At 35.1% G+C, this 17,627-nt stretch overlaps 1 protein-coding gene across 1 annotated transcript in view; it reads right to left on the reverse strand.

Annotated features, from left to right (window-relative positions):
• Positions 1-17,627, reverse strand: part of CDH8 (cadherin 8) — a 414,745-nt gene that overhangs the window by 64,536 nt on the left and 332,582 nt on the right. Inside the window, exon 9 of the mRNA XM_036278160.1 lies at positions 10,300-10,421. Within this exon, the coding sequence (XP_036134053.1) occupies positions 10,300-10,421 (122 nt within the window). The remainder of the gene's footprint in view (positions 1-10,299; positions 10,422-17,627) is intronic.

Below are 17,627 nucleotides of genomic sequence, written 5' to 3' on the forward strand. Positions count from 1 at the left end.
AAACATTACACCTTCAATGAACATTTCTTTCCATTATTTATTTAAGCCAGTAACTCTGTTAGACGTGCAACTTTTTAAGCCTACTCAACCACTCAACCACAAAGTTTCAGGGTGGAGCCTAGAAATCTGCATTTTAAACAGTCTTCTAGGTGATTCTTCTGCGTGCTTAAGTCTGAGAACTGTCTTGAGCCCCAGGAGGAGCTGGTATTCAGAGCTCCCACATTGTTATTCACTAGGATCATTTGTATTGTCAACCTCAGGGCATAATGTATAGAGAAAAAAATGATGAAATGGCAAATCTGCAAACCAACTTCCAAATATCCTGTGAACTAGTAACAATTAAAACTTCGGTTTAAAGCGTTTTTGACACTTCATTTTATTTTAATGCAGATGGTCACTGTCTGGTCATTTTATCTCAGAGTAGATGTCTGGTAGATCACTTGAAGGACTTTATGCTATTAAAATGCATTAAGGTACCCATATTAAAAAGGCTGAAATTTTTATTGATGTGAGAACATCTGAATACACTTAGCTTTAATCGACAGAAGAAAAAAAAAAAAAAGAACATATTTATTTAAGGAAGTGCCCCTCCACACAAGATTTCACGGGACACCCAAGAGATGGTCAAGGAAAACTCTACATATTTCCCACTGTGAGCTACTATGACATCAATGAATTTTTAAGTAATTGGACAAGTGTTTTATGACAATGACAAAAAAAAAAAAAAAAATTCCAGAGTATTCATAGGTTTTTAGGAGTACATGTAAAGCATGTAGTTAGAAGATTTTCCTATCTACCAATACATTTAGAATACAATTAAAAAATCTAATGTTTAATAACTTATTGTAGAATAATGTAAAGGGAAGCTGAAAGCTAATACATATCTCTATCAGAAAATTAAAGCACAAGTGGAGATTGGAATAAGGAAATGAATTTCAGAGCTGTGCTTGGACTTCTATGAAAGCAGATTGCTCTATTTGTTTTTCTGAGACTACTGATTTGAAATAACCTAAGGCATGAAACAGAAAAACTATGAGAACTGTGGGACCATACCATAGTTCTGACTCTGTTTTTAAAAGAACTACTCACTGTTTATCAGTAACACTAAACTTAATTTGGAGACTTACTAGCAGAATTTATTACACTTTATTTGGGACTATATTAACACAAAAATATTTAATAGCAGTAGGCCATTACTGTCATTAATAATTTCTTAAAAGGTAAGATCTGATGTTCTGATCTGTTAACAACCATAAACTATTATGACTTCTATTAGAATATCTCCTATCAGTTCCTGTCTATGTTATTCATTGATTTGTTCTTAGGTGATGAATCTATGTTTTATTTGTTTCCCCTTCTCTGCTATTTCAACAGTGTCTGGTGCATGGTGGCTATTTAAGAAGTATTGTGTAAATGAATAAATGGATGGATGAATAAATAAATTATGCTAGGCATGTTTTAGCCTTATCACTAATTCTTGCATGGCCTGACCTTGAGAGATAGGTACGAAGAGACTTAGATATTATATATAACATCTGATTCCCAGATACATCTGATAACAAACTCCTTTCATCCTCCTGCCCCAATATGTCAGGCTGCCTCAAAATCTTATTGACATTCATATCTCTGCACATGCATTTTGGTTAAATTGGGGCTTAGACCTTCAAGATGTTGGAGAGTACATAAGTAAGGATGAACTCAATCATTTGTGCTGTTCATGTACTTTGCTTTATGGGTATAAAGGTTCCCTTCTGATTCTAACAGTACATCAAAGGGAGACTTAGAAATCATGGTTCTTTGTGTGGGCAAGGTGAGAGATGACTAATCTGCTGCAAATGTCAGAACATTCCCCAAGGCTTCTGGAATACACATCTATTCTCCAGGAATACTCAGCAGCCGTGACCAGGATGGATTCTGCAATCACAGCACACCACCACTTTTTCAGGTCACACTTAACTTTTTCTTTCTTAAAAAATTTTTCTGTAACAGGGTGAATTGGAAGGTGGTGGAAAGAGGGTGAGGGGCAGAAGAGCAAGTCAAAGGAGGTGCAGAAAGGACAGCAGTGAGTTTTGGTTTTCTATTCAGTGTTCTGCGTATCATTGCCTGTTTATTTCTGATTACCTGTATGAGCTTTCCAGAAATACTCATTTATATTTCTCAGAGTAGTAGTTTTAAATGTGCAAAAGGAAAAGCTGATCCACTAATAAGCATCATACGGTGCAAACCTTTGTACTTGAAAATAAAATGGAAACAGACCAAAAGGATGAGTACCAGAAGTGAGGGGGTGGGGGATGGGTGAAAGGGGAAGAAGAATATAATCAATAATATTGTGGTACATTTACATAATGACAGATGTTGACTAGAATTAGTAGGTGATCATACTGTAAGGTATATAAAAATGTCAAATCACTATATTTTACACCTGAAACTAATATAATCAATATAAGATTGTATACCAATTATACATAATTTTTTTAAAAAGTGAAATTATATGAAATTATTTATATATGTGCATATATGAGAGGCAAATCCATAGCTTTCAACAATGCCACCCATAACTGAAGGAAAAAACAAAAATAAAAAGGTTAAGAACTATTCCCTAAAAGAGGGGGCTTAGAAAATAAACTTATGCATACAAGAGAAAGCAGGTAATCACATGGATAATAAATTTAAAAAAGAGGAAATATGGGAATGTGAAAAATTATACTAAAATCCACACAATAACCCAATTTTTCTCAATTATTTCAAAACTGCCTAATATCATTCAAGTGTAAGCACCATTCATATCCATTTGGTAGATAGTTCCTGGATATATATATATATATATATATATATATATATATATATTTTTTATATATAATTTGCACAGCAATCCAGTCTCTACCAAGACTTTATTTTTCTACCCAAAGTGTTTTCTCATGCCACATTTTTCTGCATGAACACATCCTTGTCTTTATTCGATGGCTATTCAGAGCATGTACCTTAGAGGTCTGACCTAGAGAAAATACAAGTGGAGAATGAATCAAGATTAAATTGTATATGTCTCTTTCAAACAGTAGTAAAATCCTCAATCCTCTGGGAAGACATCAGGGGCCTGTGCTTGGTAAACTCCCTGTAGCACTTCCAACATTTTCCATAATTTTTTTTCACTCCCCTTTCCTTTACTAAAGCTAAGTAGAAATAAAATGATATAGAGAAAGGGCTCCTGAAAAATGTGTTTATACAAAGTTTGAATTTTCCAATTCCTCCTGTCTCTTATTTTATTTTGCTGGAGTCTGCATTTTTGTGTGTATATTGTGTACACCTCTGAAATGATCAATATTTATTCCTAAATTACTCCATCACTTGCTTTGCTTTGAAAACCTCTTTAGTAGGAGAAAACTCAGTATTTAACACGACTTTGAAGTCTAACTTTTTTGCTTTTCTTTCCTCTCCATCTTCTATGTTATTTCACGGCAATATTCACTAATGCCTCCTTGATATAAACATCACCTCCTAGACTGAAAATATTATTGTTTATTTTCCTGGAGCAAGACTTTTCCAGCTGAGTTCAATTTACCACTAGCTCTATAGTTTTCTCTGAAAGAAATTTGGAAAATTTTATAATCAACTCTGTTTGCTAAATGCCAAATACCAGATAGTCATATGTATTTATAAATGCAAGGGAATCTCACAGTTAAACACAATCAATAGAAGATAATGTGAACCACCTTTATTTAATATAGTAATTCCCAAACTCATTAGGTCAAACACACACACACAAACACACACACACACACACACAGATACATACCATACCATCACATCATTGATTAACATGCTATACCCTACAAGTGTTTCTCAGTCACTCAATTTAAGATATGCTACCCTCCAAACTCCATCTGAGCCATAAAAGCCTGGAAGACTTTGTAAAGACTTTGGGAAGTTGTTGTGTCTAGATAGTTTGTTGGTTATAACACCGTTTCCATGTGTTTCTTTGCCTTTCCAATAACATGTCTGGTTCTCTGGATACCAGATCTTACCCAATTTATGTCACTAGCACCAAGCCTAAATCTTTCTACTATCTAGCGTCAATCCTACTTTCTTCCAAAAGGCACATTCACCAGCATGGCTTCTGTGAACAAATGGAAAACAAACGAGCATACACATGTGCCCACCTCACTCCCATCCTAAATTTGTATTCAGTAACTTGTAGTTTGACAATAAAACCAGGAGAATATATCAGTCTGTAACAGTTCAAGATTTTTAAACAATCCTTTGTGCCATTTTCTCTATGGATCATCAATCTCGTTTAGGTTCAGGGCCAGGATAAAACATATGGAATCTAGATTCACACAAGAGGTTCAGCCACCACGGACAGAGGCTGCAGGTGTGACTTCCAAAATGATGAAGACAGTATGTGCTCCTGCAGTCTGATCCCAGTGGACTTTAAGAAAGTAATCATGTGCACTCACTAGGTCATATGGGAAGGAATGAAGTAGGAGCTCTTCCTTCACCCTTGACAAATAAAACACTTGTAAATGTTTTACAAGAAACATTCTGTAACAAAATGTTTTGCAGAAAAGGAGTTATTCCAACACAGGAGAATAGATTCCCCTGTTATATTAACCCATTTAAAGATTATTTATAGTGTTTTGCTCCAAATAAAAGCTCATAAAGATATAACAATAACAACAAATGCAATACTAATAAAGTAAGCAAAGAAAAAAAAAAAAAAGACCCATGGACATGAACAACATTATGGTGATTGCCAGAGGGAAAGGGGTGGGGAGGTAGAAGGGGGTAAAGGAAGGATGAATGGTGATGTAAGGACACTTGACTTTCGGTGGTGATGTATTATAGCATTGTACACCTGAAACCTATATAATTTTATTAACCAATGTCACCCCAATACATTTAATAAAAAATAAATAATAAAATAGAGACAAAAAACAAGACATGAAACACTAATAAAGTATATTTTGCTGATAGACATGAGACTGTATACTACCACTAATTACCCCTAAAACATGAGAGTTTGATCTAATAGATATGGAAGCCCAAAGTGAAGAAACAACTAACTGGTCGAGTGGTTCCTGAGCTTAGGTGGTTCTAGTGTCAAATCTGCCACCGTATTTTTAAATTTATGCTTTCCCTTTGGTCAAAGTTGTGCTGGAAAAGTCATACTTCTACTAATGCCTCTCTTGAAATATGTTTTGTTACATATGATTTTCTCAAATGTTGTTTTATGCATTTCACTAATTTACCATCTCCTTACTCCTGCCAAGATAAGATGAAAATAGTACTTTATGTATTTTGTTGAGGCCATCAATTTCATCCATTCTAAAACCAATCCTGTCTCTCTCTTGTGTATGCAGGCAGGTCCTGAAAGATGCCTGCTGGCAGGAAACTTAAAATTACTTCTCTTATATTTACTGTTTCATGAAAGCTATAAAATGCCATAATTGCATCACATTGTTTTGCATTTATTAAAGGCCAACAAAAGCTGAAAAATAAATAAATGAAGCAGCACACTCATTCATTGCTGGTGTTAGGCGAGAGAGAATTCTTAACTCTTCTAACTAAGCTTTATTTCTTTTCACTTAAGGATTCATGGAATGCTTAATCACGTGTTATTAATCACAGGAATTAATTTTTGTTTTCTTTTGAAAATGCTCACTCTTGATCAGAATCTCATTCTTATTACTATTTCCTTAAGAAGTGTGTCACACAGGCAATGGGATGTCAAAGTCTGCTTCCTTGGGAAGCATTGTGATTGGAGAAAGTGCAGGAATGTGGGCACCTGCAAGAATAAACTGTGAACTTTGTCACTCTTTAAGGCCTTAGGTAAGAGGCTTACTCTCTTCCAGCCTCAGCTCCTATATCTGTAAAATGTGACCACTACACCAAACTCTCAGGGGTGAGTATATGTTAGATATTTGTATGTCTTATCTCATCCATGCAGCTTTTGTAATCCCCTCTCTTCATGTCCACTGCCACCACTTATACTGGACTACTGCCTTCTTAATTCTCTTTCTGCTTAATTGTGTATCTATGTGTGTGTGTGTGTGTGTGTGCATGTTAATCAAATATAAAACTCTATTAGTCCAATGTCATTCTTGCTTATTACATTCTTCTTATTGTACTTATTACATGTATTATGCTCAGCCACAGATGTCTTCAGTTCTTCAAACAAGACAAGGTCTTTTTCCCTTCAGGGTATTTGCACAGCTCACCCTGATGGCCAGCAGGTCTGCTCCCCACTTGGCCCTTCTGGAATGCCTGGCCCTTCTCACTGTATTTCAGCTTCAGCTTAAACAATACCCATTTACAACATCACTTTCTCTGACAACACTATATAAAATAGATCTTTGATTTTTTTTGTTTGTTTCCTCCCGACTAGTTTCATTAAGATTTCTTCAGCTCAGTTTTTAAAATTTAAACATATTATTTAGTCATTTTACTCTTTTTCTTTTTTTAAATCATCTCTCTTCCTTATTAAATTTCATTGCAGAGACACATCCTTTTGTCCTCATATTGTTTCCCCAGGCTCATATTACAACATTTAGCATCTTGTAGATGCACAATAAATATAGTTCAATAAGTAAATGAATGATTTTTCAGTTGAAGTGGTGAGCTTGGGCACTGTGTGTCTGTGAGCAGAATGAATGTTTCCATGGTAATAGCTGAGAAAATAATTATTGAAATATATTTCACTGCTGAACAAAATAAATTACAACCATGATTTTTACAATTCAGTGAATATCCATAACATGCCCAGTATTGGTTAGATACCCAGCTAGAAATATAAGGTATTATCTTTTTTGGGGTGGAGGGAACCTGTGATAAGGTAACTTTATATACTGCAGTATTGATAAGATATTAAAAGAGGTAAATCAGAATATTTTTTTTAATCCCAGACATAACTAAAATAAATTACCTATAACTACTGGAAATATTAAAAAAAATAGAACTAACTGGTAATCAGAAAATACCATATTGATAGTTTTATATTTAACATGTATAGTGACTATTTAAAATAATTACAACCAGAAGAGATTCATGTTGATTTTGTATAATATGGAATGTGAACTCCTTCTGTGTGGCATGGGGTGGCTGTTACTCTCTTAAGGAAACAAATTCAAGAACAAGTCATGTTTCACTTCAGCCATGAGAAGAAGGTAGGGTCTGAAATGATGTGCATTTCTAATTTCAAAGTGTACATTTGCCAGTTTCAGCACAGAGATGACATGAACTGGAAATCTATACCTAGAAAAGTGAAAACTGGCTTCCTTCCTTTTTCTTTTCTGTTTTCTCTCCTTCCCTCCCCTCCCCTCCCCTCCCCTCCCCTCCCCTCCCCTCCCCTCCCCTCCCTCCCTCTTCTCTCTCTCTCTCTCTCTCTCTCTCTCTCTCTCTCTCTCTCTCTCTCAATCTTTTCTTTCTCTTTCAATTCTTTGTTTAGATGAGTTCAATCTAGTGGACAAGAGTCAAGTACAGTGCAATTATCTATGCTCGTATTGACATTGGTTTTGATTTTATGAGATGTTTTAAAAATCTCTGAAACTCTCTCGGTCCAGAAGTTTTTACTGGGTATTCTGAATGGCTTGCCCTTGATTATTCTAATATCTCCAGCTGCACTATCTTCGCAGAAGCTGATCCCCTCTGAATTTAGCCTTAAATCCACACCTTCCAGGCAAACCAGATTTCAAAGTCACCTGCACTCCTTACTCTGAGGCTGTGGTAGACATCAATTGAAAAATGTTGAGTGACTATGAATCTAGTGCTAATTCAGTTTTTGACATTTGTTTTTCATGCATGTGTGATCATTTGAGAATGAACATTCCAACTTCCAAGTGAGTCTGTGGTCTGCAGGGTGTTAGAAAAGATGGCTGAAATGTTATCTATGTTGAGCTTATGAGTAAATACTACTTTAGGTAACAAAAACAAATTTTGGGGAAACATTAAATATTTTATATTTATGACATTCAAGTCATTAAAAGTGACCTGAGAATGATGTAATGAATCAAATATGAGATATGACTAGCATGAAAAAATCAGGAAATTCAGGGTTTGAATGACTGCATGTGTATAAACCAGTCAGCCATATGTCTAAAAGTGATGCTGAACAGCCAAAGATCTGAACTCTTTATGAACCTTTAACAAACCTGCCAAACAGATTTGTTTGAGGATAAGCTAGTGCAGTGGACACACACCACATAGACATCTCTTCACAGAAGGAGGCATTTTGGTTTGCAAAAGTCATAAAACAAAGAACTAACTTTTCTTTTCTATTTTGATAATGCATAGGAGAGGTAATGAAAAACACAATTTTTTTTCCCTTTCTTTCTGAGTATAAGAACTGCTGGGGAGTGATTAAAACCTTGGAAATAGTTAAAATCCACCCAGTATAATTCCAGATTCCCGGAGTTCCAAAAGCAGGCCTATCAATGTCACAAAAGAAGCAATTTGAATTTTTGAAATATCAATGCCATTGACTCTCTAAACTTGTGTGATGAGTTTTGCATGAATAATGAAGTTTTATTTAAATTCTAATGCATTTGACAGATACTGTATGATTGAAAGGGACAGGCTTATAAGTCTGTGATGGGCTACATTACCCAAGCAATGATCTGGATCACACAAACATACCCTTGAAACTGACCTGCATATATTTTGTATATTTTGATCAAATTCTCTGCCAACTCAATCCACCAACTTAGTTAAAGACTAGATTTACAATTGGGAGTATGAGAAACACAGTTTATTCTTGTGTTATTATTTATTAATTATATTATTTTCAAACAACTATAAACCTACTTTTGTCCCACGCTGTATATATAAACACACTCCATCCTTAAAGGATCACAAATGAAAATGCTAAAAACATATGCTACAAGGAAATTCCACATGATGGAACTGAGAAACATTTGAACTAAGGTGAGAATATTATAATTTAAAAAAAGAGTATATCTCTGTGAAAGGTGAATGTTTTGATTATAACAACTTTTATGATGTCTAGGTATTCAAAATTATTCAGTTTTATTATTACAATTTTAGCTTTGCTCTTCATGTGTGTGTGTGTTATTTTGGTAAACAATGCTAATAATTCAGATACATGAGAGTGATCTAGGGGAACATGTCCATTGTTTTATAGGACAGTAACATATTGATCTTTTGTTATAAATAAATAAAAGGGTAGAACTACAGTGCTATTCCTTTCTTCTGGTGGAAAAAAATATCTGACTCTGGTCAGATACACTGCTCAGCAAATAGTACGTTGAATTCCTAACACCCACATGAGGCACAAGAATAGTTGGATTAACAACTCCAGCGTCTTGCTGTCAGCTGCTGTTTATTTAAATTAAAATGTCGCCATCCAGAAATAAATTAGGAAGTTAAAAAATGATAAATTTCTTAAACATACATTACTTTGGCACCTTGTTCAAATAACTCTTTTACATTGGTGGTTTTTGGAACTTTACATAGACTATTTCCACTTTGACATTCATAATATAGCAAGTTTTGCTTTTGTTTTGTTCTTGCTTATAACTCTCTTCCCCCAGCCCTCCCCCATAACTTCCCTCCTTCCTTCCTTCCTTCCTTCCTTCCTTCCTCCCTCCCTCCCTCCCTCCCTTCCTTTCCTTCCTCCCTCCCTCCCTCCCTCCCTTCCTTCTTTTCTTACTCCTCCCTTTCTTCCTTTCTTTCCCCTCTTCCTTCCTCCATCCTTCCCTCTCTCCCTGCCTCCCCCCCTTCATTGTCCCTATTTATGGTACATGAAACAGGTAAAAAAAAAGTCCACCAATACACAATTATCAGATGCTACAGCCGTATATCTAAAACCTGTTGTTCATCTTATGTTGAACTAAATTATCTACATTTTTACATTTCAAAGGTCACTTTCTACAACTTCTTACAACTGGTTGTCCTGGGTTCCACTATTATCCCTATGTTGGATATGAAACCAGCACACCCTCCCCAGGAACTTTTCCCTTGCTTCTTGTCATTTGAAGGTCACACTTTTGGCCCTATCACTCAAATACCTCTCCTGCTTTCATCCATATCCTGAGATATTTTAGATAGTTCTTTGGCTCTGGGTTCACATCCCAGCAGGTTGTTCCACTTCCAGAGCCAATTTGGTCATAAGTTGAGAGAATTAACATCTCAGAAAGAAAAATATTTCTTCTCTGTTTCCATTAGGATATTTCTTGCCTATGACTTTGCAGTATGTAAATAATGCAAATGCACACTGTAACACAGGTTAATAAAATATGAGACAGTTGTATACAAACATATCAGCATTAACAACATGGAGATATTTACTTGGCCGGGTTTTCCATTTTCACATAAAAATGCCTCATATTCAGATGCGAATTCAGGGGCGTTGTCATTGACATCCAGCACTTTAATAGCAACAGGTACTCGTGATATCTGACTGTGGTTCCCTATGGGAAGGAAAAAATATAATCAGCATTGAGGGTATTTCATTTTAACGTGCAGCTCAACTTTCTTCTTGAAAGCATCTGTGTAGTTTCAACTCCCCTTAATTAGGGTGCTTCCAATATGGTGGTTATAAAGTCTGACCACTCAATGAGGAAAAAATAGCAACTGCTTAAAAAAAATTATAAATTATTATTCCAAACACCATTTGTCGGAGCTTAGCCCGCTAAAAACCATCTCTGAATTATTAAAAGTTTTCCCTGATGAAGCAAGCTTTATTTTATTGATAAAGTCCACTATATAAAAGGAAAAATGCTTTATGCAACAAGATTTATCTCTTCGCTTATCTTGGGTAGAATACATCCCATTTTTGTGCTATCCCTTGTTTGACTGGCTGTCTACTAAAGATGAACAAAAACCCAGCATAAGACCAGAACCAAATCAATTGTTAAAAGGGTGTCCTTAACAATTTTAAAGATGGGAAATCATATCTTTTATGAATTTTATTCTTTATTAAAAATTGACCTTGGGCCCAGCCAGTGTGGCTCAGTGGATTAAGCATTGTCCCATGCAACAAGAGGTCTCTGGTTTGATTCCCAGTCAGGGCACATGCCCAGGTAGTGGGCTGGACCTTAAATGGTCTTTCATTGATGTTTCTATCTTTCTGTCCCTCTTCCTTCCTCTCTCTCTTAAAAAAAAATCAATAAAAATATTTTTTAAAAATTGACTTTGGATAAGATAAGCCAAAGTCATTTTAATATTGTCATTTTCATAAAGATTTTCATCAGTGTAAACAGATAATAATCTTCTAATCTTTCTAGGTCAATTCCAATAGCAAAGAATTTAATATGTAATCCTTAATCCTCAAACTCTTAAATTTAAAGTTACACACACACACACACACACACACACACGAAAATGTGGTCCATTAATACACTGCTGACTTGGCCATGTGATTATTTTTCATTTGTAATAAATATAGTAGTTTGACTCTGACTGTACAATCTTTTGATCTTTTGTAAATTACACAGAATACGTTGGAGAAGGCCTATTATTTATTTGTGTTTCTATGGCACTGAATATTTATAAGCAAACCAAGAGGGGGAAAGTGTTTGACTTTTGATTGTGAAAACAGACTGGCATTTGTTATATCAAATCTTCTTTTTGATAATTAACTAAATTCAGATCTCTAAAACCTTCAAATACATTAATTTTTTTGTTAAATATGACAGTATTTCTAAAGCACATGCCAAATGATGGACTCATGTTACAAATTTAAACTTGGTTTACTGCTCTGGAAATGCTAAAAGATTTAAATTTGGTTAACTACCATGGCCACTCTCCAATATTCTAATTTGATTAACTAAGGACTGATGAATATTATCCTGTGGAATTCCAACCACCTTAGTAATGGTACATAACCTCAGTTCCTCCAAATCAAGCCAATGGCCTTAAATGTGTCACCTGATATACTCTTTGTCTTTTACTATCTTATGTGTAATAAACTAATTCATTCATTGTTGATTTATTTATTTATTTATTTTTTTAGAGAGAGAGAAATGGAAACATCGATGAGAGAGAACATCGACTGGCTGCCTCCTGCATACCCCCCACTGGGGATCGGGCCCACAACCTAGGCATGTGCCCTGACCGGGAATTGAGTTGATGACCTCTTGGTGCATGGGTTGACGCTCAACCACTGAGCCATATCGGCCTGAACTAAGTCATTCAAAGAGGAAGTATGTACCTCCCAACTTTTGAGAAAAGGGAATTTTTTTTTTTTTTTTAATATAGCACATGACCCTAAGATAAGAAACTTATATTTCATGCTTTATCTACTGGATAAAAGTAGATAAATAAGGTATAATATATTTGAAATAATGTATTATTATATGCTTAAAAATTTATATCTCTTTTCTAGCCTGACCATGGCCTAAAGAGTAGCTACCAAAGAGTAAAAGGTAACACAGTGTTTGTAGTAAACAATGTTTGGAGTTCCATCCTTGCCTCTTGCTCTTTACATGATCCTGAACAATTTATTTGACCTCATTTTATTTCTGAGGAAATTGAAACTCAAGAACTTAACATGTTATTTACAGAATTGTGATAAATATTATATGAGAAAAAATGAAAAGTGCTCTGATTATACTGGGCACATGGTCAAGGGCATTTTAGCCTTTGCCTTTAGTAATTGTCAAAATCACTAGCACCATGCATAATTAGAGTTTACTACATACAGTATGAGATATTTCACATAACCATGTCTCTTTCAATCCTCACTAAAGAGCTATGAAGTAGGCAGTGTAAATCTCATATTTTAGTGGGGACTGATACCAAAGGATTTTGTACTTGTCTTTACCAAGATTATTCAGTTAAAAACTAACTCCAAAATGTAGTTTTGGCCTTCCAAACTTGACCATTTTTTTATATATTATTGATGAAGTTCAAACTTCATCATTGTTTTGTTTGTAAGGTAACTAATCATATCAATTTCCACACACATGCTTATAAGTTTGTTGTAAGTATTTATCTCAGGTTTGATCACTAACTAAAATTTTTATCTAATCGAGTACCAAGCTGTATATATCTAAAGTGTTATACCACCACCAATTTTCTCAGAACCGCACTAATAATCTAAAAGGCATCCTGAGAGACTGCACAATTTAATGTACATATTTTTGCTTATGGTACTATGTCACTCAAGTAGAGTCCCTCTCATTAATGTATTTTATTTTGTAATAATCTGATAGCTATTAATTAGTTATTTATTTATAAAATAGTCATTATTTTCATTCCACATCCTATACAAACACTTGCATCTATAAATAATGACAAAATACTTCTGTTACTTTGTTTTTGTTTTCAGCATCTCTAACCATTCAATTAATAAAAGGCCAATGATCAATATAGACTTAACAAATTATATATACATAATAGACAGTGAATAATAGGTACACAGTTTTAGAAAACTTCCAATACAAGGAAAAGTTATCATAGTCTTTAAATATGATTTTGCACCTTGAGAAATGAAGAACATCCTAATCTCACTGAGTCAAATTTACTGACAATGGTTGTTTGGGCCAAGTTGACTAGATATGATAGTCTTCCTCTTTCTTCTCTCACATGCCAAATGTCCATGTGCACACACACACACACACACACACATGCACACCCCACAGACAAACATGCATGTACAGATTTTATTTTCACTATTCTGAGAAAAAGATAATTATGGCAAGACCCATGTTCTTAATTTTCTCTCTTCTTTTCTCCTAATCTCACAGCTGCAATAAATTGCAGACTGTTAGGTCTTGATGACCAGCAGATGGTAAAATTCAAACATAGAAGGTAGATAAGCTCCATGAATTTTTCATTGGAATAACTGTCAACATTAAAGTAATATATGTTTTTTAATATATATTTTTATATATATATTATATATTTAATATATATATACATATATATTTAATATATATGTTTTTAATATAGTTTATGGGACAAGGTGGTATTTAACTGTCCAGAGGCCCAGATCCCTAGGATAATTCCATTTGATTTTTTTGTTAGATGCAATGTGGGATTGGGAGCTATCATTTAATAATGTTAGAAGATCATGAATGACAGAGAATGTTCTTCCAATTCTGATAGTTACTCTGTCTCAACAACTCTACATGTAAATAATTTGTTTAAATAAAATGGACAATGGGGTTTTTGTAAATTACTACATTTGCTTCTTGGGTTTGGCCTGTCAAAAACTCAGAACCAAATTTGAAATCTACCTCTTATAGCTGTAAAGAATCTTATGGTATATACATTATATATTATGTTTACTCCAAATTCAATGTATTTATTTACATTAACTTAACAATTCCCCAAATTGGCTAAATTAATATCTTCTTATATAGTTGACTCGCATACACTTCTAGGTATTTCCATTTAATTTAGTAATTTACATTCTACCTCATTAATAAAAGAATTAAAACCTAAACTGTCTACCCTAACACTAAAAAGTAATTAGCTAGTGGAGTATGATGAGATAGAATTTCTGTAGCCTTAGTGGTTATGTAAAACATGCCATGCTGGGCAGTTTACCTTAACTAATCACAACATAATCCTTCCTCTTTCTGACTGTGAATTTTTTTGTTATCCTTTAAGGTTCAGCCCAAGCCACATCTCTTCCAAAAAGCTTTTTTAGCACACAATTCAATCTTCTTTCCTTCCTTCCTTCCTTCCTTCCTTCCTTCCTTCCTTCCTTCCTTCCTTCCTTCCTTCCTTCCTTCTTCCTTCTTATTTTTTTAGAATTGTGGCATGGCAGCATGAGGATCTTCATAGACTCCACACCCTACCCTGAAAAACTGGTAAAAATTATTCAAAAATTAAAGTCCCTGGAAAAGGTTCTAAGGGCATACAGAAAAACAAAAACCAGAAAAATATTTGAAGAGAGTCTATAGTATTTGAACCAAGACCTGCTCACTCCATCCATCCTCATGGCTCAGCAAGATGGGAACTAGATTCCAGACTACTGCAACCAAGAAACAGGGCTCCTTCTCTCCTCTCTCCCATGCTGTTAGTTGAGGAGTGTCTACCCAGGAGAGACAAGATGCTAGCATTTCTCATCCTTACCAGATACCTGTCACTAAAGCTAAGTTCTGGGCAACTGCAGGTGGGGGCTTTCTTCTTCTACTAAGTCCCTACTCATTGGTTAAGGTATCACTAAGAACCCCAGGGCTCTGGTCATCTTTGCCATGGCTCACAGAGGGAGGTTTCTGCTGAGAGAGGAGCCTAGAAGACTGAGGCTCCAACAGCAGAAGAGTCAGTTAGAAAGACACTCCAGAGCCTTGGCTCAGCTTTTGTCTGGGGATAGGCTAGAGAAGCATAAAACAGAGGGCTCTGAATTTCTTAAAGAGGAACTAACTTCATTTGCAAAGGAATGTGGAGAAGTTCAAGCCCATCAATGATCTCAAAATAATGGAGGTTGTTGCAAAAGGCAAATGGGAGAAGATTGGTAGAGTTAGTAGATTCATTGGAGATACAGGCTAAAACCATAGGCCAGCAAGTGGCCAGAGAGAATCAGAAAGAGGGCGAGAAGAAACCAAGACATTCCTTGGCTGGAGCTGTGAAATTCCAGTCTCTACCTTGATAGTCACAAGCCTTTCTCCTTTACTTCCTGGGTCATCTACTCCTCCAGGAACACTTGCTTTGGTGGGCCTCGGTAATCTGGAATGATCTCATCTTAAGATTCTTAATTTAATTATATCTACAAATGCTCTTTTCCAACATATTCACACAGGTTCTTGGGGTTAGGACCTGGACATATCTTTTTGAGGACTGCCATTCAACCTACTAAATACCCTCTTCCTGAAAGTTAAGATATTAGTGACTAAAAAGAATGATGTTATCACAAACCTGCTTTTAACCTAAGAAACAAAGATACGTTAAATTTGCTCAGTTGCAATTTCTTCCTTGAATTCGCTTTTCAAAATATAAGTTATGCGCTCAATCACGTTAAATAACTTGTGATTCCTTTCTGAGGATTTTGTCATTCATTCTTTTATTCTTTCAGTAAGTATTTACATCTGTATCTCCGATTACTAAGACAGAACCTCTCTAATTAAGGAATCTGCAGTACTTAAAAAAAACGTGCATTTTCTTTGTTCCCTCATCTACCCTGCATATTATTCCTTTACAAAATGCTGTAGAAAAATGTACAAAGGAAAGACATTTTCCTATAGTCAAAGGAAAGTTTAAAAGAGGGGATGACCTTTGAATTAGCTTTAAATAATGAGTAGAGCTATCCTAGGTAATGAAAGGTAGACAAGTCTTTCAGAAAGAGCCAGCCACATGTAAAAAGGCCAGAAGCCCAGAGACCATGCTATCACCAAAATAATCAGTAGCTCCAATGGTGGGAGCATCCAGAGTAGTGGCTACTGGTGATCCCAGGACAGAAAGTTGAGGCCAAATCAGGAAGAGTCTTTGGTTATATGTAGGAGTATATCACATGACCATTGGCAAGCCAGTGAAATATTTCTTAAAATTTACAAGTTTAAAAGTTAGCAATAAAGCAAATTGTCAAGACAAGTTATGGTTTGTTTTATTTGGTTTTCCTAAGTGTCTGAGTGTCCCAGAAATTTACTATGGGTGTTTCTTGAAAGTATTAAAACAAGGATAAAAACAGTAAAATAAATAGGAAACTAGTACCCCACATCTGGATATTGCCCAAATCTGTTATTGTTATCTCTATTAAATGAACAGGCATGATTAAAATTATTATGACTTATCATAATTTTCAGCACATGTCCTGTTTAAATGCTGAAAATTCACTTTTATTTAAATTAATGAAATGATTGCAGTTCAAATTTTAAAGATATAGAGCAATAAAACTAATTAATTAAGCTTCTAAGAAAATTATTTATGTCCTTTGTGACTGGCCCCAAAATGTTTGCCTTTCATCTGATACACAAACATTAAGTATAAAGATATTATAATTAGAAACTTGATTAGCATTCATTAAAGATTAATTTTCTAAACACCAGAGATGTGACAAAGTGGTCTGGAAGGAAAAGCCCATTTCAGTTGGCCACAAAAGTCAGACAGTTTTTACATCTGATGAAAGAAAAGGCTGAAACGGCACCTAGTATAAACAACTCCTTGACTTCTGCCATTTGAATCACAGTGACTTCCTGCCACCTCTCTGTCACATAGCCTCATGAATTGCCCATTAATTTTGCCCTTTTATAATCAAAGGTAATGGAACACTGCCAAGCATAAGTTACTTGGGAATTTGCTTCTTTAACTAGTTTCATGAGTTGCTGTTTTCACTGCATCGATTGCAGTAAACAGCCTCCCCCTTTCAGACTATGAGAGAGAAAAAAATGATTGGACAAATTTAGATATACTAGGGAGGTTCAATAAATAATTCTTGAGCCTTCTATAGGCAGAAGGGTGGAAGCCATGAGCTGTAAATTCCCGTCAACGGGGGAATGCAAAATAAGAAAATTTTTAATGGAATAGGGGATGAAAGTACAGTGGAGGTTTATAAAGTAGGAAGATGTGCACTGAATATGTGATAGAAATGCTAGCAGTTGAGGACATTTAAAATAAAACTGATGGGGATTTGAAAGGTCATGGGAAATCATTTCAGCAGTGGATCTAGGCTCTCCAGTGACTCAAGTTAAAACTTTTTTTTTTTTTTTTTTAATATCCTCACCCGAGGA

Source organism: Molossus molossus, unplaced genomic scaffold (assembly GCF_014108415.1).
Source record: "Molossus molossus isolate mMolMol1 unplaced genomic scaffold, mMolMol1.p scaffold_m16_p_25, whole genome shotgun sequence".
Classification (NCBI taxonomy): domain Eukaryota; kingdom Metazoa; phylum Chordata; class Mammalia; order Chiroptera; family Molossidae; genus Molossus; species Molossus molossus.